The following is a 23,397-nucleotide window of genomic DNA, read 5'->3' on the forward strand; positions in this document are numbered from 1 at the left end:
AAGCCAGTCAGAGAATATCATTACCAGTAACTTTAGCTCTCCTGGTTGTTGTTTCTTAATTCAAACAGGGTGCCGTGGAATTTTATAACATGCTCAGTCAGATGGAATATGGCTACAGAAGCCACTTAGCTGCTTAGTAACAAGATAGCATAATGGCAGGTCTACCTCCACTACATAAAAAAGCAGCAAAAATGTGGGGGAAAAACACTAATTTGACAAATGTTCTATGCATCTGAAATTTCTGCTGCACAAGTGTTTTGTATCCCACTTATGGGCTGGATAAAATCTAGTTTAGAAAAGAAGCGTTTTTCAAAAACGCCCCATTGTGCAGGACTTCAAATTAAGTTATGGAGCCATTTTATATGACAGATGGCAATTTGCTGTACAAGAGATGAAACATTGGATTATTATCTTCCATTATGACAATGTTCACAGCTCCACTGTTGTGTTTCTGCACTTACACAATTCATTCTGTGCGTACATCTGTGTCAGCAGCTTCTACGTCAGAGAAAAGGCTGAGAGTTGTTGGCTTTGGACTCTCATTTGTGTAGGTTTTACATGGAGCATGCAGTGAATGTATGTAACCACATTTGACTGTCAAAGTGCTGCAGGGACTGAAAATTATAGATATAGATATAGATATATATAGATATATATATATATATGAGCTCTAGTATTGCTATGTATAGTTCATAACTAAACCTACATCTCTTGCTAAGGAACACAAACAAACAATAGCCCTTTAATGTGAAAACTCTATATATAACTCGCTATATAATGTCATCTTAAATTTGATAACTCCACTTCATGTGTTCAACACATAATGTTTAATGTGACACCTTATATATCCAGGTCTGAATGAAGAAATACTGTAAATGTTATATAAAAGGCTTTTCACAAACTACCTATGATGGAACTGCATCATTCATTCATATATATATTTATGATTTGTATGGTCAGTATTTGTCTTTTTTTATATTAATAATCTGATATTATTGTAATAGTTGTTTGCTCTCTGTCTGAAAAACATTTTCTTTTCTGTGACCAGTTTTTTCTCCTCTTAAAGAGCACCTTAAAGGTTAGCTGGAATTACTCACTTAGTTAAAGGCACTATCCCCATAGAGGTTTTTAATGAACGTATTTATTTATCTTCATGGCTTTAGCACCGTTTGTATTTTTTAAACCACAGTAAAATGTTTGTTGTCATAAGCTCATACAAATTTGAAAAACGTCATAATATACATGGAGAAGACCCAGACTGATCTCAACATAACAATAAAAACACAACAAAGACAGACTGTTAGTACAATAAATCATTAGTCACATGAACATTATCCGGCCCATCAAAGCTCCTCATGCAGCACATTAACTGCAGCTGGTTTGGAAAACACACCACAATGATCATCCACAGACGCACATGCTGTAGGAACAGATAAATACAACCTATAGTGCGGCACTTCTTTCCCTCCCATGGATGTGCAGCTAGTGAAAACAAGGAGATGAAAGAACATTTCTTAACATGTTAAAGCCATCAGACCATCACATTCATCACTGGGTCACAAACTACTTCCTCCTCTCTGGGGAGAAATTGATAACACATTGTCTGTTTGCTCAATGACTGCCTTTGATTACATAGTAAAACATCTTTTTTTACTGTATACATTAAATGTTCATCCACAATGTTTGCATTTAAAAGTAAAATCTGTAATTACTATATGGCTAGGCTTGTTTGAAAACTGTTTTCCAACTGTGGCTCTCTTTACATAAAGCAAGATGTTGTTATTTTCAAAATCCCCCCCAGACAAGTTTGTTTTAAATTACATCTACTCATACTTCATTTCAGAAGTTTAAAGATCCCCTCCAGACATGTTTTAAACCTAAAAATACTCTGCGTTCAATAACAATTCAATTCAATTCAAGTTCAATAACAAGTTATGTCTAATGTTTTAATTTCTAAAAAACAGTTTGACTAACCACTTGGAAATTCTTAAATTACATCTCTCCTTTTCCCCCTCATTGAAAAATCCAGAATCAATGAATTGTCAAATATTAGATGACTCCTGCTCTACTCAAAATCCCTTTCCCAGTGTTGGTCCACTGGAGGTTTCAAGTTTCCACACCACACTTGTGGAAGTTGCATACTTGACTACCAAATTTGTGAGGTTACAAAATCCTACTCGTACATTCACAACTTAAACGGAGCTTTAAGTTGAGCACAGAAAAACTTTCCACCTTGAGCAGATGAAAGTGTCATACTCTGCACGTTCTGTACATCATTCTGCACAGTGAAGCTAGAACATCCAAGTGAAGTAACAATAAGTAAAACAGATTTGAGTGGAGAGGGACATCAAGGTGTTACTCAGATAATGGACATTTTGATATAAAAGCTGTCAGTATGTATGTAACGAGTACCAGAGGTACTAAAGCATTACTCATTAAACCTAAATACATTAGTTTGTTTTGTTTGTCTGGGTTTAAAATGTTGAAAAAAAAAAATTTATGTCCCATCTTCAAAGTAAGTACCCAAAATGTACTTTTCTAAACATTTCTTATTAAATTCCCATATATAAATGCACTGAAAAGCAATGGTAGTTTTCAAGTTTTCATATTCAGGTATGAGCCTCTGAACATTTATATAGTACTTATAATCTCAGCAGAGCATAGTATTTTAATAAACTAAACTTGGAGCAATAGCTCTAAAGGTCAATACTGTCATTTTACCTGATGCTCCTTTACTTTGAGCCACAGCCTCTTGTCAAGGGTTTAGTCTCTAGCTCCATCTAGTGGCCACATGGTGAACTTCACAATGAATAAAACTTCAGTTGCCGTTACTGTATTGATTGAAAAAGTGAACTTATTGGCATGTGGCGTTTATTTTTTATTATTCATCAATATTATAAATAAAAAGACAAACTGTTAGAAATTGCAGTGTAGGACACGGAAAACAAGTTCACAAGAAATCAAAGTTTATACAGCACATACACAGAACAAAGATCTAAACAGCACACAGGAAATCCACATTTGGAATTGCTTTTCATAAGAATGTAAATCAGAAATGTTAACCAAAAATGCAATTTGCATTAAAGTGTCGCTGTCACACCAACTCTTTCCCAAATAACTACATCCACTACTTAGTGTAGCTACATTTTACAGTCCGGTTGCCACAATTTAAATAAAATAAAACAACTGTTTAGGAATGATCAACCTGAGATCAACTCAATTATGATTCAGAAAGAAAATGACAACCTGACTTATAACATAGCTAAACTACACCCTGTTTACAAAACTGTACTTTAAAAAGATCTGTTAAACTTTCCCCCATCTCCATTTTTCCCCCCACTGTGCTCAAAACATTCTCAACATATACAGTACATGGAGGGAATGATAAAACTCATTCCTCCTTAAAAAGAGCTGAATGTCTGCTACAGGCCAAAGACACATCAAAGCCCAGGGAAGCCATATTGTCAATAAAGGCCTAAAAATACACAGGCGACTGTTTTAGGCTCCTTTGTTTGTAGTTTTACTATCAAAAAAAATTTCAGAGAAGACTAGCAGGACTCAAGCTCCTGAAAGTTCAGATCTGGCTGCAGAGGTAACAAAAACGAACGCTAACCAAAACCTCTGACTGACTTAACATCCAATGCTGTGAGATGCAGTTTCAGCACATTAAAATACATCATAATGAGGCACAAATCGAGCTGCCATGTCCTGACAAGAGGACTGGTGGCCACTGACAGACATCATAAAATGTAAAATTATGCAGTATAATCAAGGCCAAAAATGCTGACGATACAACATTTAATGTTGCTATGGAGTGCTGGTTTTATACTACGGAGATGATGTACTGATGAGGTCATATACCACAGTCTTAAAATTGTAAAGGACATAAAGCAGCAAATCCACAGAAGTTCCAGCATTTTTCTAACATCTTTGTGAATGTCATCGTAAATGGTCTTATTGTTGTAATGCACATTTGTACAAGAGTTAAGCGCAGTGAGGATTACATTGACAGCAGTAGTAATCAAAGCTGCATGTAGAGGCTATATTTACAGTGATGTAGGAATTCCCTTACAGCAACTCAACACTGTTCACAGATGCAGGCCAGCAACTGTAATTAATACCTAGAATAAAAAATAAACACTTAAAAAAAGTCTGAACTCCACATATAAAAATTTAAACATTGAAAGTAATGCATCAGAACTGTATAAAATGACACTTGAAGCTGATTTGTTTGGAAATCTTCAAAACAAAAGAAGGCAGATTGACCCTTTCTGACAAAATGGGATCAAGTTTTTCAGGCCTTCTAAAAGCAGTCACTCACACCAATTTGCTCTTCTTTCCGTCACTTTATAGGTCTTTTTTATGTGCTCCGTTTTTTTCAAGTTATCCCAAGTCTCAGTGATATAATCCAAAAATCAATTATTTAATTTCTCCCCACTTTCGATTGTTCCAGTGCTTCCTTGACCTCCACAGGTCACCTGTCCATCACAGAGGATCACTGAGTAAAAAAAGTGCTGAAAATAGAAAGCTCGGTGAAACATGAAACTACAAAAAAGCACAAGTAATCCAGGTTTGGCTCATGAGGATAGTTTGGAGTAGCTCGGAGGTGAAAACTTGCGCTTCAGGTATTTGATTATGTAGAGAGGAAGACAGCTGACCAACGTGATGGCGGACACCTTCCACAGGAAAGGCCAAGTTGTGATGAACGACAAGTCTGGGAGAGCAAACAGAAGAAAGGATGTTTAGGTACACATGTCTTAGTATTGTGCTGTGATGAGTACGGGCAAGTAATGCAAGAGTCAACATCAAGGGATAAAAGCATAATGAACAGTTGCGATACAGCTTAGAAAGTCATAATCAGATGCTAGTCTTGATGGGTAGAATCCAATCACAACATGTTGGATTTATCTGTCACTGCACTGAAAACTAAAACCATGGAATGAATGATACGACACAAACAAGAGAAAGAAGGCCAATACTGCATACGACTCAAATGAAAAGGAAAAATGATGACATAGTCAAACATTATTGGAACATACAGAAACCACAAATACAGAGAGATGGATGAAGGAATGAGGAGATGAATTTACAGGCTGCACACCTACCAAGGAAAGCTCCAAAGGACACCCTGCCTATGCCTGTTGCCAACATACAGAAGCAAAAGAAATCCAGCAGAAATAAAGTGAGTGCAGTACAAAGGTTAGCAGTAGAGCTGCAACATTTTTTTTTTTCCAATTAGTTGTCAGCTTTTAAATTAAATCGACAACGGTTTTGATAACTAGTTAATCTGAGTAAAAAAAGAAAAAATATTTTATGTTTTCTTTGCTCATCTATGACAGTAAACTGAATATATTTGGAATGTGGACAAAAGAAGACATTTGAGGAGGTCATCTTGGGGTTTGGGAAACATTTTTCAGCATGTTCTGACATTTTATAAACCAAACTACTAATCGATTAATTGAGAAAATAATCGTCAGATTAAAAGACAATGAAAATAATTGTAAGTTGCAGCTCTAGTTAGCAGTGAAGAGAGAAACAGAAAGGGACAGGGGGTGGGGGGCAATAAAAGCACAGAGCTGAGGTCTGAGCTACTGCACAACACTCGGGTGTCAGGTTACATCAAAGTCAACACAAAGCGGGCTCATTGAAGAAGAGCAGGGCCCCTTAAAGTCCTCAGCCCATTCAATACTGAACTTAATAAACCAGAAGTAAAGTTATTCTTCTACTGTGCTGAAAACCAACTGTTAATTGCAGTAAGCAAACAGAGAAAGTCAGCAACATGCTACATAAAAGCACAATTAGTTGATTAATCCATTTAGCCAATTGATGTAAAAATTAATTGGTAAATGCTTTAAAAATTTATAATTTCCATCATTTCTCAAGCAACAATGCCAAACATTTGTGGGTTCCAGCTTTTTAAATGTGGTAATTTGCTGCTTTGTCTTTGTCACTTCTGATGATAAACTGAACGTCTTGTGGTTTTGGATGAATTACTTGGACAAAACAAGCAATATGAATACTTTTAGTCTTGGGTTCTGGGAAATTATAATGAATATTTTCTGATATTTTAGAGATTTTTTTTAGATTTGGAATTATTAAGAGAGATCAACTGATCACAAAAAGATCCAAAAACAGAAATATTTATGAGAAAAGTTACATGTGACAGTCCTTTTGTAGGTTGCAGTTTAATCAAGCTTGAAACTATTCAAACATATTTCATAAATGCATTTCTAAATCAAAAAAGCTTTTTAAAAATATAATTTCAATATAGAAGAACTAGAATCCTCTGGGGGGGGGGGGGATTAATACCTACCGAAATACTCGTTGAGGAAGGCGAGTGAGGCCAGGTAGCAGCCCAGGCTGAAGAACTCAGCCACCACCATGAGCCAGTGCCAGGTACGAATCGTCAGCGCCACCATCAGCAGTTCGGTCAGGATGAGCGCTGTGAAGGAGATGGCGACCACGTGCACAAACTCCGACTCAAACAGCACCAGAGCGCCGTACATGAGGATGCCACCTGGTGGCGCCGGAGGAAACAAATTGACCACATGACATTACCAGACCAACTTAGTTTACTTGCTTGAAGAAGTGGAAAAGGCTAAACTAGAATCAATGTTGTGTCTGTGTTTGAGTATGTTTTCTTAAATTTTAGCATTCTTCCTCAGGTCTGCCAGAGAAAGTACAAACAGTTGACTGGGACATTGAGGTAAGGATTAATGTGTCTGGAGATAACGACTGATTCAATAAGATTATTTATTAGGGTAAAAGTTGGACAATGTGCTCCAGTGTGTGTCACTTTGGTTAACATCTTTAAGCGTCCAGACACTCACTCATCTTTGGGCGCCTACCTTATCTAGATAGCCTTTCATTTAATCATAACAATACACAAATTGAGGTTAATAGCGTATAACCGATCACATAATTGCTTTTTCATAAAGTCTTTATACAGTGCATTCCAGCGAGTTAAACTCTGTAATAAATTAAGTGAGATTGGTCCCTAATATTTTCCTCCTCTGCAGTCATTCTCTCATATCGTCTTCATGTTTCTTTTCTTTTTTTCTTCCTACCACAGACCTGGTATTGGCCTTTAATTAAAAACCTCGAGCTGTCAGGAAGTCACGCTCGAGCAGAAACATAGATCTTTCTCACACGCTGCATGGCTTAGCGATTACAGAAATATCGATTTACTGCACAGACAAAAGCCTGCATGTAAAAGCGGATGGCGGTTGGAAACCTAAGATACTGAGAAACTGACAGAGTTTGAAGGGGCCCAAGGACCCTGGTATTGGGCACAGAAGAAATTATGAAATGGTGGATGAAGACTTGCTTTGACAGTCTGCAATTCCAGACTGGTCGTTCTTTACGGACACAGTCATGTTTAAAAACATATGTTGTTTTCATGAAGCTAATGTGTTCATCTGCCAGATAAAATGACTGATGGTCAAATATAACTTTTGAGTCCGTGCACCTTACCTTGATACACGCTGATTAAAACCCAAATAAGGAAAGTCTTGAAAGATAATGAACGCCCCTGAAAGAGAGAAACCTCCATGAGTGCAACATACTGTCGATCACACGGTAAGCTCAACTACATGTTGTGGATAAAGAGAATTCATTTTGTCAAGTACACATATTTCAAAAAAGGTCATACCTTGGTGAGATCTTTATAAAGCTCAGGGTATAGAAGAGCCATCTCTGGCTTCACATCTTGATCCAGAACCAAGGAGAACACAGGAAACATGGTGTACATGGTGGCGTACCTGCACAGAATAAAGCAGTGAGCAAAACATCATCTGTGCTGTGTTATTGTGAGGCTGTTAGATTTTATTAGCTTTTTATATCTCAGTTGTCCAAAGATTAAAGTATGTAATTAATAACTTTGGGATGCTAACAGGCAACTAGAAGATTGTCAGTATAGCCAGCAAGTTAGCTATACTGGATAAACTGGGTGTATCTGCCAGGTGGTGGATAAAATTAAAACAATAATTCCTTTTATCCCCTCCATCAAATTAAGTCATAACCAAGACGGTTTGTGGACATTTAAAAAAAAAAAAAAAAAAAGGTACATACCCAACCATGAGGAAACCCTGGTACAAGGGGACAGAGGCAAAGAAAAATACAGAGGAGAAGACAGCCTGAGGATAGAAAACAAAAATTGTGTCATGAAGTTGCTTAGTTGGGAACCTTATTGTCCACAATGTGGAAAACTGTTTATTAATTATTACTGTACCTGCATCGCAGAGATGATCATGCCTCTGTGCATGACGAACTGACCTAACGCTGCAGAACGCTTGTAGCTGTTCCTGCCATGAACCATAAGCAGACGTCCAATGTGCTTAAACTGGGTGATGGAGAAGTCTGCGGCCAGAGACGCCTGCTTCCCTTCCTGTTTGCACACAAAGTATAAAGATGTAATGTTACTGCTGGGTTGTAAAGCAATACCATTTAAGTATCACCTGCTTCTAAAAAATAAAATGGCAGATACAGTACGTTTAACTTGGGTTTCAAAAGGAGACATGGACACTGTTACTTCGCCTGTTGTTATAAGATATGTCTTTGTGATGTTAACCGTTGTTCCAGTGCTCCTAAAAGTTCTTTACACTTTAGATGTGTGGCCTTCAGGTAAAGATACCACCCCTGAAAAAAGTGCTTAATATGTTTATTCAATATTATTATTACCTTTCCTTCAATTCCAATACCACAGTCTGCAGCCTGGATCATACTGACATCATTTCCTCCATCACCTGTCACATAATGGGAAAAACACAAATTAAGAATAATCTATGCATTAGGTTATAAAAGTAACAGACTTTGCTGGGTGCTTCTCTTAGAGAGCTTTGACTGCCATCTTGTGGATATAAGAAGTAATGTATATTTGCTCTGGTTTCTGTGTGTGATCGCTACAGTAATACACGTCTTCCTTGCTTAAAAGTTCAGTGCAGTTAAATAGCAGAGACATCTGGCCAATAGAAGGTGATAAGGCAATGCCCTCCTCCAAAATTTTTTAAATAAATTAAATTTATTTATTTATTTATTTTTTTTATAATTATGCAAATGTTCCAGACAGTTTCCTGCCAGTGAATGTCATAGACCAGTCAGTCAGGTTGTGTTTCATGGAGTAACAAAACGCAGTCTGGTTGCAAATCTGATAGACTTTCATGTTAGGGGAAAAAGTCACCCGCCACCACAGTTGAATAGTGAACGGAGATAAGTCACTTCATCAGTATCAACCAATTCATCTTCTCAATCTGTCCAATGGATTGTTTTACACATTGTCTAACACTTTCCTCCCTAAGGAACTGAGCTGAATGTTCACAGACATTTTTCCCCCCCTGACAGAATTTCCCAGGCTGTCTATGGACCGAAGCCAACAACCGTTCAGGCTCGCAATGCTGCTGCCGCGTTGTCTGTCAACACTCACCGATGGCACAGGTTCTGTTGGCTGTGTGCTGCTGTAGCAGTGTGACGATCTGGGCCTTCTGAGTCGGGGAGCAGCGACAGCAGACCACCGCTGGACACTGACATGCCAGCTCTACAAATTCATGCTCATAATACCGCAAACACACCTGCAACACAATAGAGCGGTCTATCAGGATCAAAACCTCTCACCACAAAAACGGCTTCTTCCCTTCTGCAGCTAGCCTCATTAACAAAGCCTGGGTCCCCCCCCTGATACCCCCCTTCCCTCTCAAACACTGTATATCTTTGCACATGTAAATATTATTTCATTTCATGTTAATTGTTATTATTTTATATTTTGTCAATTTATACATTTATACCGTCTGTCTATTCCATATTTATATATTTCTACATTTATTTATGTCAACTGTATGTCTGTCTACGTGGTGATTTGTTTTCCTCTCCAAATGTTCATGGAACTTCACCGTATTCATTTTGGCTGAGAAGTACTTTATAATCTCTCATCGCCTGTTTGGCTGCATCCTCAGCATCATCTGCTGTGCAAGGAAATGTCACTGTGTACTGCACTGTGTTGTAGTACCTCTAAGGAGTCTCCAGAGATGACCAGAGCACAGTCATGTTTCCTTCTGAAGGCGTTGAGTTCCAGATGGGCCTCTCCTCTGTTTGAGACCTGATCGAGAGCCACACAATACAATTAGCTGTGAGGATTTTATGGCTTTTTTTATCTCACATTAAATATGCGCTTTAGGATTACATTAAAGCACTGGGAAAGAGGGTAAGTAAACCGCATACCGGTTTGAAGACATGGATGTCTTGGTTTCTCGAGACCAAATGGGAACTTTTGGCAATGCATGTAGCTGTCTCAAGCTTGTCCCCTGTCAGCATCCAGATCTATGTAAAGAAAAAAAAAAAAAGAACATACAGGATATAAGATGTGGCATTTAAAGGCAAAGAAACTGAGTGAAATTCACTTTCAGGGTAATTTGTCATCTATTCAGTTGCTTTTACTGATGAATTAAGACAATTGGGCATGTTTCTTCTTAATGGTGTCTGGTTAAATGGATATACTTTACTATTAATTACCAGAGGGAGATTTTCCTTCTTTTTGTGTTTCTGATAACATTTCTAAATCAATGCTAAGGTGAGTGGGATTCATTTCTCTCCAACAGATCAGGCTTGTAGTGGAAAACCTTTCGGCCAGCGACAGAATTTACCAGCAGACTGGTGGCCGGTGTTTAATTTCCTTGCAAACCTTGATGCCAGCGTTCCTGAGCAGCTCCAGGGTGGGCCTGACATCTGCTTGTAGCTGGTCTTCCACTCCAGTTAGACACAGAAGCTCCATCTCCCTCTCTAGGCTCTCTACCACTGCTGCAACCTTCAGGGCTCGGTCATGGATACTCAGCTTTGCCTGGTTGTAGCGGTTCTGCACATACAGGGAAGTGGACAGGGGAGAAAATATGGGGACAAAATTGTGGGGTAAAACAGCTGCAAAGGACCAGGTAGTTGAGAAATAAATGTGTCAAAGTCAGCAGAAATAAAAAGAGGGAATGGTGAACAGTGTTGCTGAATGTTGCTCAATGTTTTATATCTGAAGGGAGAAAACAAGCACATAATAATCAGGTTTGAGTTTTATTTTTATTATTACGACAACCAAGATCCAAGAGGAAATAGTCTAATGTTGCCATTATATTCATACTGTATAATACTAACCTCTCGTTCCACATCAATAAAACATGAGATCCATTGAAATACAGGACATGCTTGTATGGAGGGCAGGATAAAAGAAGCATGTACCACACATTTTGTAGTGTTCATCCATACCTCAAAGTCCTGATACTGCTCCTCAGACAGAGACTTCTTGGCCACCACCAGCGTCCTCAGGCCTTCTCTGGCCATGTTCCCACACTGACAGAAAGGAGAGGATGATGTTGGTAAACACAGGTACACAGAGTTTTTTTTTAAACTTACATTTCACATTTCAAGAAGCTTTATTTCGCTGCTGAATTGGAAGGTTTTGGTTATTTAAAATAAATGGTTGTGGATGTTTAATTACGTCTTTTCCCCAAGATGAATAAATATCAAATACAGGGCAGATCATCTGTTCTATTAAGAGCAGGAGCTGTATTAAGCACACCATGTACAGTGCTGTCATCAATAGCAGCATATTGTTACCAACACCAAAGAAATCAATAGTGAATAACATAGCCTCTGGTGAAATTCAGAGGACACAGTAAAACAAAGGGATGGATAGCGGTTTATTTTTGATATGAAACACCAATGGAGTGAATCTGTTCTGTTGATTGGTTATTGACAAGCAGAGTAACTGCAGCGGCAGCTGATTTGACAGTGGGATATTACAGCCAACAGGACATTGTTAGAATATGACATATTGTAATTACTTCAACTTTAAGTAGGTCACTAATTAAATCAAACACAGCCCCCAGTGCTAAATGACTCAATAATGCCAATATAATTATGAACATATGCACACAAGACCTTCGACCACCAAACCGCTATAGACACGGCCCGCTGATCTCTCAAATGTCCTCAATAAGAGGGTACTGGACTACAAAATTATCCATAAGCATATGTTTATTCAAAATGAGATTACATGCTTGTCATTTTGCTAATGTCCTCATCCAGAGTGGCTCATTTTCAGTGAACAGATAAAGGTTTATGATCTTGCTAAAACACACTTTAAGATTAGACATGGCTGCTGACGGACTTGCTGCTGGGTCCAACCAGCCAATTAAGCTTAACAAGAGACAAAAAAATGTTTTCACAAAAATAACAAAAAGGTATTGTGTTTGCTGAGGTGTTCCTGAAGCTATTTTCTTTCTTTCCAGCTACTAGAAGTTCCTAATTTTCTTAATATGAACACTGATTGTTCCGAGTATACTTTTTATTTTTCAAATATTCTTCCAGGATTCCTGTCATATTGTTTAGTATTATATTACAATAAACCGAGTCAGGCACGCCAACCCCAGACTTGTAATTCAGATTGACTATATCTTGATGAAAAGAGTAACAGGAGTATCAACAGACCTTTGGCAAAAAGGCTGCAAAGCCACCACTGCTGGAAGTTACATCTACATAAAATCCAAAATAATAGTACCATCCAATCAGGTAATTTACATAGTGCCATTTAGTGTGTTTCTATCCGTTTCACGTTTATAAGAAACTGCTCCACATATTTGACACCACGAAGGTGTGGAAATAATCAGATGAGCATTGAGAATAACCAATGTGTAAGGACTTCAAAGTCGGAAATATAATAAAGAAGTTTTCCTGTACTTCTCCCCTAGAGTCTCTTACCTCTTCTTCCAACCAGTCGTTATACTGGACGATGCTCGCCATGGCAACATCAGCACCCTTCATGTAGAAAGTAATGTCTCCTGTTGATTCCTCCTAAATCAAATTACAAATCTCAATTAGTACAGAACGGAACATTATATTTCTACGATAATCATCATGCAGCATGTAAACTTCACCAGCCAGGTTCCATGCAGTTCACAAGATACAAGACGGCACAAAGCATCAAGGTGATAGTGGGTTTCACACCAAAAGAACTACAATATGTAAGTCTGGTTTTATGATTGCACATGAATCAGCAACAAAAACACCACACAGGAAGGAGCATCCACACATCATATTGTTATATACAAGTTCCACACCCGGACGATGATGCCCATCCTTTTGCTCTCAGAGGTGAAGGGGAAGATCTGCAGGATGTAGAAGGAGAGAATCTGTCCAGAAGGAGTCTTCAGCTGCAGGGAGGTCAGGTCTCTGTTCACCAGGGTGAGGCCGACACTCTCTGTCCATCGCACCAGCTCCACCTGAGGAAAACATAAAAATTAAACTGCTCACAGAAGTGTAGAAGACAACAAACTTTGACATTTTGAGCCCTACACAACGAAACGTATGCTCAAACTTTAATACATAGCAGGGTGACAAATCTAGCCAATTTTACACTACCTAGATTGATGAGGTACATGTAACTTAAGGTCCCAGTGAAACTTCAAACACCTGACTCCTTCAACACAAGGGTATAATGCACTGAATCCATTTTTGCAGTTTTAGGCATTTACGTCATTACTTAATATTGAAAAAGCAAACAAGAAATGTTCGAGGATTTAAATAAATACATTTATGGATAACAAGTGACAATTTATATATATTCATAATTTAAGGATCATCACTCTTTCCCAAATATAAAAAACAGGTTAACAAGGAAATTGACTTTATGTATAAAAGAAAATCCACAACAAATGCAGTCCATGAGCTGATTGAGTCCAATTCCACTTGCAGTACAAAGACAAGGCATGAGAGAGTTACGGTATCTCCAGAGCTGCCGCTGAGCTCTTCGCATTCAGCTCCAGATAAGCGTTTTTCTGTTTCTCTTTCCTCTTTTTCTCCTCAGCAGGAACTGCGGCCCCCGAGTGAGCGCTCAGCTGCACACGACTCAATTCTCAATGGGTTCATTTTCAATTTGCTCACTCAAAGGTTGTTATTATACTCTGACCTACAAATTGGAACTTCCTGTTAATACTCCATCATTTCTCCTGCTCCCCCTTTGAGCTCCGTAAAAAGGCCTGCCTATATTTACTTAACACACATCTGTGTGTCATTATCCTGCTGTGTGTGTGTATTTAGCTACACACTCAAATGGACACATACACCCGTGTGCTGAAGATCCGAAATCTATTTTATCGGTTCTACAGAGACTATTTAAAGCTTTGTCAACTTCGATACAAACTGCACGTGAACCATGTACTACAACAGTAATAGAAAAGACCACTTTATGACAATGGCAAACTGGAATAAACAACCAGTTCACAATCATTTCAGCTGTGGTCACAATGTTCTTGTGATCATGTAAATCACAATGGTAGCACTGCCTTTAAAATTAACAGCAGCTAAAGCATGTCATGATTAAAATGGACCCCTAACAGGTAAATTCTTCAAGAATAGTACATTCAAGAACTGATTTTAGACTATTTCTAATCGACTGAAGTTCAGAGCTCAAAAGTAACAGCATTTTTGGATATATATAAACCACTTTGTGCTCCCTGTCCTTGGCGGTAACTACTTGTGCTTTGTAAATACATTTGGGAAAAAGAATCTTCTTGCTATGCAAGAGTTAAAACTGATGTACGCTACTATAAACAGCAAGACAAATAAAATAATTTGAGTGTGTGATAAAAAAAGTTCTATACCTATTAATATCACAAATAATGTACATGATAATACTTAAATAGTCTAAACCTAACAAAGAGAAGAGAAGCAGGAACAGTGTGGAAGCGTCCCAGTATTTAGAAAGAAGAACTGTGTACAAAATACAGTACTCTTAACAGTGGAAAAAACAAATGTACCTATTCTTTGTAGATGAGTATTTAGATCTATATTAGATTAACAGGAGAAGGAAGCCAAAAACAACATCAGAAGGAAGAAAGCGAGACAACAGGAGCATACAGGACAGACTGGCATGGTACTTTAGAAAATAAGTGCAGAAAATCACCTTTTAATATCAATACTGATATAATATTATAGTTCATTGTGGAATACAGTTTTTTTTTTTTTATGTTGTTTGACCTCTTTTAGTTCATGAGTACTTATTGCCTCTGTTCTGTAATTAGTGCTGGTTAATTTAAATGGAAGCACTTTAATTTAATGCTTTTAGAGACAAATAAAAAGAACCTTGAATCGTTTTTAGGTTTTACTTTATTGCTACAGACAAAAATGACTTATTTGCCACAACTGACAAGCTCTAGTTAAATGTATAGGAGGACATTATTCATTCTAGTGTGTGCATGTATATTACTATATGTGATTATATCTGTTAACATTTTTGTCATCAATCTTTTATTATTGAAATATAGAGTCTAATTGCACCAATCCATTATTGGAAATGAGAAAGCACCTGCTTCCCCGGACATGGCAGTCATTAAAAGCTACAGTGAAATGCTCCTGTCTGATATTACAAGGGTCAAAGGTTACAGGAGGACTCTGTTCACAGCATGGCTGACCAGCAGGTCATCTGACCCCTGTTCTGACCTTGGCAGTACGCCCACTTCATCTCCTTAATGACAGCTCATTACATTAGAGAGGCTGAGCAGAGAGCCAGGGCCAAACAAACTATCGCTAACAGAGGTACGGTGGCCAAGTTCTGACGCTGCAGTCAATGAGAGTGAAGAGACGAGGAGAGAGAGGGTGGAAATGAAAGAACAGACAAAGAACAAATTATATAGTTTAAAGGAAGGGAGAGCTCCACCAACAATCACAGATCTCCACCTCTCATCGTCTCTAAGAGAAAATTAAATATTGATCAATCCAAGCAATGTGAGAAAACGGAGAGAGGGGAGATAGAGCAGAGTGAAAAGGAATATAAATAAATATATACATCAAACTCAGGGGGGGGGAGGACAGACAGGCAAAATGGAAAACTGAGATTTATCTTTCACCACCTTTTTATCTTCATTTTGAGTGCTAGACTTGGCTGGGCATTCAACACAAAGTACGCAAGTCTCACAAAAGGTTTTACGAAGACTCACACGTCATGGGTGATAAACATGCCAACTGTCTTGCTGGGTGGATGGGAAGATTTACTAATCTTCAATATAACTTCAGACATCTCTAAACAAATACTGACTTTTCCAGATCAAAAGATGTTTTCCTGTGTTCCCAGTATTCAATCAACATTTCCCTTGGACTTCTCTATTGATAAATTCTGTATTATGATTAGAAAGGGCTACTTATAATAGGCTTAGCAGCGCCATCAGTGATAAAAGCTCCAGCTCTTGGGTTACAGAAAAATGGCCAGAGGAAAGGATGCTATAGGGATGCCTTTGAGGATTGTTTTTGTGCTGCATTCTTCCTTCATTGGGAGCAGTAAATTCTCGGGAAGCAAATACAGACAATTAAATAGCTTAACCTCTACAAGAAGTTCATGACCTCTGACATTCTGTTCATGAAATGTCAATTATGAAAAACCAGGGATATTTAGGATCACCAATAAAACATTAAGACAGAGAGGAAACTGTAGACAGAGGCACACAGGGTTTTCTCCTGATTATCTCCCCTTGTTTATTCTTGTCCGCTGGGCAAAAGTGTATAATTCTGTATTTAATCTGGATAAGAGACACTTTAAATGATGTGTACAAATGGGGCCTAAGAATGCAAAGCCATTTATCCACTTTTGTTACCTCCATATGGGTTCTGCTTGTTTGTGGTTTGTCTGAAAAATAGCATTAAACATATAGAAACCATAGCAAAAAAAGAAATACTAGATCTAAATGAACAGCAAAGTCTCAGCAACCGATTCTTGTGTACAGCATATTTACAGATGTAAACACAGCAACATGGATATTTCATCAGAAGTGTTAAAACACAGGTGAAGCATGTAGTGTGGGTTTCAGGGCTTTGCTCTGTGGTACTTGACCCGTTAAACTCATTGGACACATTCACCCTTCTAAATACCAGCTGCACGTACAACTATAGTCTTATATTTAGCAGGAACATGTGAAACACTTTCAATTATTTGTGACCCTCTCTATGTTTAAACCAATCAGTCCATTTTTCTTTTTACTTCTGAAGCTGGAAGTGCTAAAACTTTTCAGTGCGTCCCATATTTACCTCATCAGGACTGGAGGCCTGGTAGGTGCGGTTGTCATCACTGAAGTCCTGGTCAGCTTCAGCAGACTCCGTCTCTCCATTTACGCCTGCATGAGACTCATAGACGGGCGTGACATTGTGGCACAAGGCGATGGCCTTTACAGCCTCGTGGATGCGACTGCTGACACTCTTACGGACTTTGGGGCCTGACGTCTGGGTTTTCCGTGATGGAGTGTTGCCACTGGTGTTACCATTGGAAGGCTGGGAGGGTACCTGACATCACAATAAATAATGTGAGCCATGGACTCAATACATTGTCTGTCACTTTTCAAACTTTGTGGTTGACCTCTGATTGCCCAAATAGGATGCAATATTTTAATCATTATTTGGAGGGAAAGTTTTACCATGCCATCATAGCTAAATTAAGTGGGTTGGTATGTTGTTTTATTGGTCAATTCCTACAAAGGGTATCTAGAGAAACCGCTACAAACCAAACTAGAAAAAAAGCTGCCTAATGATTACATATGATTGCCAATTAATAAACAGTTGAAAAATTGCACATGAAATATATTATATAATCTATTCAGAGCTACACAACATATTTCACATGTTACAGCTTCGCAGTCATTTCCTAACTATAGGATCCCTGCACATGGTTGACACCTAGATCTAATCTAATACACTTGCAGCCAATTCACTCCGATGGCCCTTTTCAGGCTAAATGACAGCGACGGGAAGTGTTGTATCACAATCTTTATCGTGTCATATCTGGTTCGAGGGTCTTCAGTGTGTCCCCACTGTTTTGACATCAACTATCAGTATAACTGTGTGGTGACTAGCGAGCAGGCACACAGCCCACTGTGCCAGCTGCGTTTGACAGGGACGATGCGCTCTACTGAAGCATTTGATTTTGGCTTATTATTAACCTTCAATCCTGCCAGGCAGAGAAAGAGGGGTGATTGGGGAGTACAGTAAGGACGCCAGATGACAACCTTCATCAAGAATGACTGAAAGATCAATAGAGAGATCATTAAGTTACGTTGTCTAGCATATAAAATTTCTCTTTGTTTCTTTGTCTTATAGAGCTGAAAATTATTTCTATTTAGTCTGTTCTAAAAACAAAGCAATCAGAATTAATTTACTCTGGGAAGTATTTATCAGTATTAAAAAAAAAATAGAGCAAACAGTAAATCTAATGAAAATGAGTAGTTACTGCCCTAATCTGGAGGGAATAATGTTAATAATAATGCTAAAAACAAAAATAGCATCCTGTAATTATGTCACTGACAGTAAAGAAACAACGTAGTAAAAATCAGCTTGACAGATGCATTGCTGCTCTGCCTTGCTTCGGCTGTGCAGCTCTAAAAAGACTAGTCATTTTTCATTAGCTGAGATTACACATAAGGGTGTGAGGCAGATGGTTTCACTGTCGACCAGCTGTTTGGAGCTGGCTGAGAATGAACAATATCATTCTGTCAAGACTGCAGCCAGCTTTGAGCCACCCAGTGAGGAAAACACTTGCTTACAGTATAAGGAGTCGCTCAGGGACACTCCATGATGAATGAACAATATGGGCTTCTTTCCTGGAAAACTTACCCTTAGCTAAATATAAAAATTGATTAAACTGGTCCACAGGGAGAAGCAAGAATAAGCAAGACAAACATGGAGTGAAATATAGTACATATACACATCTATTTCACGTATCATACTGGATCACATAACATTTATATAATTTTATAGAAATTAATACATTTGTATTGCTAAAGGGTTCAAAAAGAGAAAGCTGAGACACTCCCAAATCAGTGTTGAAACTCTATGCTACAACTTTCTGAATGTGGATGTCTTTATGGACTCTTAACTGAAAACTTCAAAGAGAAAAAATTATGAAATAATGAAAATGATTACAGCATTGTGCTCCTATATGATATTCAAAATAAAGACGCTAAGTGGTTAGCAGGACTGTGTTAAATGTTTTTAATGTGACTAACCTGCCTGTAGCTGTAACGTGGCAGTGAGGCGTTTGTTATTTAGTCTACACTCATTGACATACATGGGGTGGACAAAATATAAAGAGACATCTCTCACCATAGCTCAATACAATTCAAGATAGCAAACAGTTTCAACAAGGTAGGATTTATTGCAGGATTGTTTTTTGACTGCATTAGTTTTAGCTAGGTGTAGCTAATAAACTGGCAACTGAGTCTTTATACTTAAAAAGACGCAGCTAAATAAAAAAGTCCCAGCTTCTCAGATGTGAGCATTTACTGCTTTCCTCTGTATCATTGTAAACTAAATATCTTTTGGGTTTTGGACCATTAGTCAAGACAAAACAAGACATTTGGAGATGGCACCATGGAATTTGGGAAACTACAACAGACATTTATACACTATTTAGAATTTTATTTAAAAAAAAGGATTCATTGAGGAAATAATGAAGTTTTAGATATAGCTCTATTGGACAGCAATAAATCTTACCTGTGCATATGACTGGATTATGTGACTCTGTATCTCATCCATGGTGTCAGTGCCATAGGATACTGTTCCCAGGTGCAGCCGCTTGAAAATCATTTCGTTCTGTGTCAGAGTGCCTGCAGTTCAGACCAGTTTAGATGTTACAAATTAAGAAATCATAAAAAAAAAAAAAACTACATCACCTATACACTTATCCTTGATTACTGCTTGTCACATGATTTACATTTACTCATTTAGCTCACGCTTTTATCCAAAGCGACTTACAATTGTTATACATGTCAGAGGTCGCTAGCCTCTGGAGCAACCAGGGGTTAAGTGTCTTGCTCAGGGAAACATTGGAAACGTCACAGTGGGAATTGAATCCCAGGTCTCCCACACCAAAGACACGTCTCATTTCTTCGTCTCGTTTCTGTACTGCAATTTCTTGTTACTGATCATCTGACATTTACAAAATGTACCTGCAATAAGCTAATATTTTCCAATATATTACTCTGGGTGATTCACCTGTCTCGCTCTAATCAAAAGCTGTTCAACACCACACACTGTATGTACAATATATAGTCAGTCTGTCATACAGGCTAGAAAAATTCTGACACAACAACATTTGGATTCCTAATTCATTGACATTTTAAAGAGGTCATATTATGCTTTTTCCCTCTCCTTTATCGAGTTATATATCATTTATGTGCACGTAATAGGTTTGCAAAGTGAAAAAGCCCAAAGGGAGTTCCCATCTCCAACAGAAAACACTGCTCTGAACCCCAGTTTTTTCTTTCGCTTCCATGTGACGTCACAAGAAAACACACATCATCATAATACTCGCCTAGGTGTCTTTATCACATCGCTAAACTTCATAGTGAAACATATTCAAAAACACCCACAAACATAAAGCACATCATTTGTCCTCAGATGGGTGCCTACTATGCATCATGGGACCTGCAGAGTGGTGCGAGTGCCTTCTCATTGACCTGATCTCATTACCAATATGGACTGCATGTCCTCTCTAACAAACAGACAAGACACAACATTGCATACAAAAAGACTGAGTGAATGGTCAGACACTAAAAGAAAAAACAAAAACAAATGAAAACGAGGGCAATGGCCTTGTTTAATGGATGTCTGTTGCCAGAATGTGTGCTGATAGAGCATAAAGCTGATTAGAGGGCATCTAACTTCCAAAAACATTAGGGCCACAGGGTTAACCAATTCTATTGGATTGATTGTTTGTTCTTCTTTCCGTGTGCTTTAACTATCAACCTGGATAAATAGGCTCTGGAGCTAATCTATTCCTACCTAGATCAGCGGGGTAAGACAAAGAAGCATGTTTGGACCACAGCAGAAGTTTATCACTCTGACACATTGTCTAGCATTAGAAAACAGCAGCTATTTGTTACTAGAGAATCAGGCCATGATGGTGAAATGAGAGCTGAAGTAGGCCTAAATAACCCCTGGAAATTCAGAAGATTTGTTTGTCCTCAGTTCTTTTCTTTAACTCACAATAATGACAGTTTAAATCAGACTGGATTTGAAGCTTGCTATTAAACTAAGATGAAGTGGCTTAATTTCCATATAAAATAATGATTTATCAATTTATTAAGTCTTGTTTTTTTCCCCCCCAATGATGAGCAACTGACTCTCAGCCTGGTCTTACAGGAAATATTATCACCTAAAGTTTATAAGCAAGTTGTGGTGATTTCTTGTTCATTTAATTGGGGATGTGACATTATTTAGTTTTATCATGTGCATCATTTTAATAACATTAGGTTCCTGTGATGTCAAACACAGATCCACCGAAATCAAGTAAAATGTGTATAACTTAAACTTCCATGAAAAACAGCTGTCCTTCTGAATTGAATTACTATTTAGCTTTCAGTACCATAAATCTATTGTGTAATCTTTCTTCAGTATGTTTGGACACCTACCCGTCTTGTCCGTCAGCAGGTAGACTAGCCGGCCCAGTTCTTCTGGGATGGTGCTGGTTCTCACAACAGTTCCCGGGATATTTTCGTCTTTCATGATCATCCAGCCATAGGCTGACTTCCCCATATCCAGGTTTACACGCAGACTACACATGGGAAAAACAAAGCTGTAATCTATCACAGAAAATGTAACAATAATATAGCAGTAAATTAAAAGTCTGATATGTTCTAAAAACTGTCTTTGTACATTGTAAAGAGCTGAAAAGAAGCAGATGTGGAGCTTAGGTTTGAAGATTTTCTAATTTAATTTATGTATTTTACCCCCCATTTTGAAACCAAATGTAATGGTTTAAAATATGTCACTGTAAATCCATGGTTATTTGGTTGTGGTCACAAAATAACAACAGCATGAATGAAGAGAAGTACCTGATGGGAATAATGTAAGAAAAAAGCACGACAAATCGGAAAAGGTTGCGGAACCAAGGACCCACAAACCCCTGCAGCGCTACCATGACAACAGACAGAACCACCTGGGCCAGGAACAGGGCTTTGGTGAGGCGGTTCAGCTCTAGGTCCAGAAGGCCAACCTATGGGGACAAGAGGTCAGAGGTCAAAACAGCAGGTATTACAGCATTACTTTAATATTTATATAATGTGATGGGTGTGTGTATTAGATTTGATCCATTCTGCTTGAGGACAGTTATGTTTTCCTTTAGCGGGAATCACACAATTTGTGAACTAGTCCAGACTGTAGAGTAATCATCTTATTCCTTTTCTGACAAATTCTACTAGAGAACACGCTTTGTAACTTTCCCATCTGCTCCTAAAGCCTTACAATATGCTACACAGGGAGAAAAAAAAACAAAGCCAATGAAAGACATTCTTGGGTGCAGGCTTTTATCATGCAAACTGTGTGTACAACATAAATAAGTTTATGGGTGGCACTACTTTGTGGTAAATTATAAGCTGCATTATTGTCATGCTGAAGTATTGTCCTTGAATGCAACAGAAGGTCAAAAGGCTTCAAAAATAAATAAAGTTCCCATATTGAGATGGCTCTTTGAAAAAAAAGACAAAAAAAGGGGTCAGAGTTGTCTTTTATTTTTCGAGTGTATCTCCCAGCCAATGGAGCATGTGGGAAAAAGATGTCAAATAAAGAAGTGCCCTTCCCCTTTCTGGCAGCGCTCACAGCAAAGCCTTGTACACAGAGGGCTTTCTTCTGACGCACCACGCTTACAAAAACAGCAGAACATAACATTTCTCGTCCCACAAATAAAGGAACTGCTCTGAAAAGGAGGGGAGGGGGCAAGCACATATAAAAAGCAGCAAAATTCCTCCACTGCCTAAACCCCCACCAAGCCCATTCCCCTGAGGACTGGGAGAGCTGGGAGACTAGTGTGACTGATTTATCAGTTGCTCTTAAACTCCCAGTAGCAGAGTGCGGAGAAGGGAAGAGTAAGGGGAGCGAGCGGGTGGGTACCTCCCCACCCAACTGCCTCACTACATGGTTGAGCTATTGAGAAAAATAGGGGGTTTGGGTGGATTAAAATGAAGAAAAATTAAGACAGACAGCACAGTGCATGCCTGAAAAGCAAAGGATCCCCTTCTGCTTGAACAATGGCTAGTCTAAATTTTCCAAGCCTTGCCGGGGATCAGATGAAGTCATTATTCATTCAGTCAAGGGGGGAAAAAGGACTCAATTACCTCAACCTAAAGATGCTATCAATGAATAAAAAAAGTGCATATTTTACTCCATTCATCTCCAAGCCACTAAAAGTGAAAGGAATGATTCGATCTGCCTGTGTGGCTTGTATCTTAGTACGTGTGTGAAATCTGATGAAGAATTGCAACCCCATGACATGAATATTCATTGAGTTAAAACCAAAGAATATCAGGACTTCAGCCAGTAAGTAGTGTATTGTTCAGTGACTGTGACACCAGCAAATCAAGGAAGTCAAGAAAATAAACTTAAATT

The 23,397-nt window shown here is 38.3% G+C and overlaps 1 protein-coding gene across 4 annotated transcripts in view; it reads right to left on the reverse strand.

Moving 5' to 3' along the window:
* Window positions 1–2,854: 2,854 nt before the first annotated feature.
* Window positions 2,855–23,397, reverse strand: part of atp9b (ATPase phospholipid transporting 9B) — a 47,065-nt gene continuing 26,522 nt past the window's right edge. For all 4 annotated transcript variants that reach the window (XM_046058405.1, XM_046058404.1, XM_046058401.1 and 1 more), the window contains 16 exons: window positions 19,507–19,619; window positions 17,053–17,304; window positions 13,095–13,256; window positions 12,736–12,828; window positions 11,242–11,325; window positions 10,673–10,843; window positions 10,213–10,311; window positions 10,001–10,090; window positions 9,422–9,566; window positions 8,680–8,744; window positions 8,231–8,386; window positions 8,071–8,135; window positions 7,652–7,760; window positions 7,474–7,531; window positions 6,314–6,517; window positions 2,855–4,714 (listed from right to left, as the gene is read on the reverse strand). In XM_046058405.1, the coding sequence (XP_045914361.1) occupies window positions 4,578–4,714; window positions 6,314–6,517; window positions 7,474–7,531; window positions 7,652–7,760; window positions 8,071–8,135; window positions 8,231–8,386; window positions 8,680–8,744; window positions 9,422–9,566; window positions 10,001–10,090; window positions 10,213–10,311; window positions 10,673–10,843; window positions 11,242–11,325; window positions 12,736–12,828; window positions 13,095–13,256; window positions 17,053–17,304; window positions 19,507–19,619 (2,003 nt within the window). In that variant the 3' untranslated portion in view covers window positions 2,855–4,577. The remainder of the gene's footprint in view (window positions 4,715–6,313; window positions 6,518–7,473; window positions 7,532–7,651; window positions 7,761–8,070; window positions 8,136–8,230; window positions 8,387–8,679; window positions 8,745–9,421; window positions 9,567–10,000; window positions 10,091–10,212; window positions 10,312–10,672; window positions 10,844–11,241; window positions 11,326–12,735; window positions 12,829–13,094; window positions 13,257–17,052; window positions 17,305–19,506; window positions 19,620–23,397) is intronic.

The sequence above is a fragment of the Micropterus dolomieu genome, linkage group LG09, assembly GCF_021292245.1.
Source record: "Micropterus dolomieu isolate WLL.071019.BEF.003 ecotype Adirondacks linkage group LG09, ASM2129224v1, whole genome shotgun sequence".
Lineage (NCBI taxonomy): Eukaryota > Metazoa > Chordata > Actinopteri > Centrarchiformes > Centrarchidae > Micropterus > Micropterus dolomieu.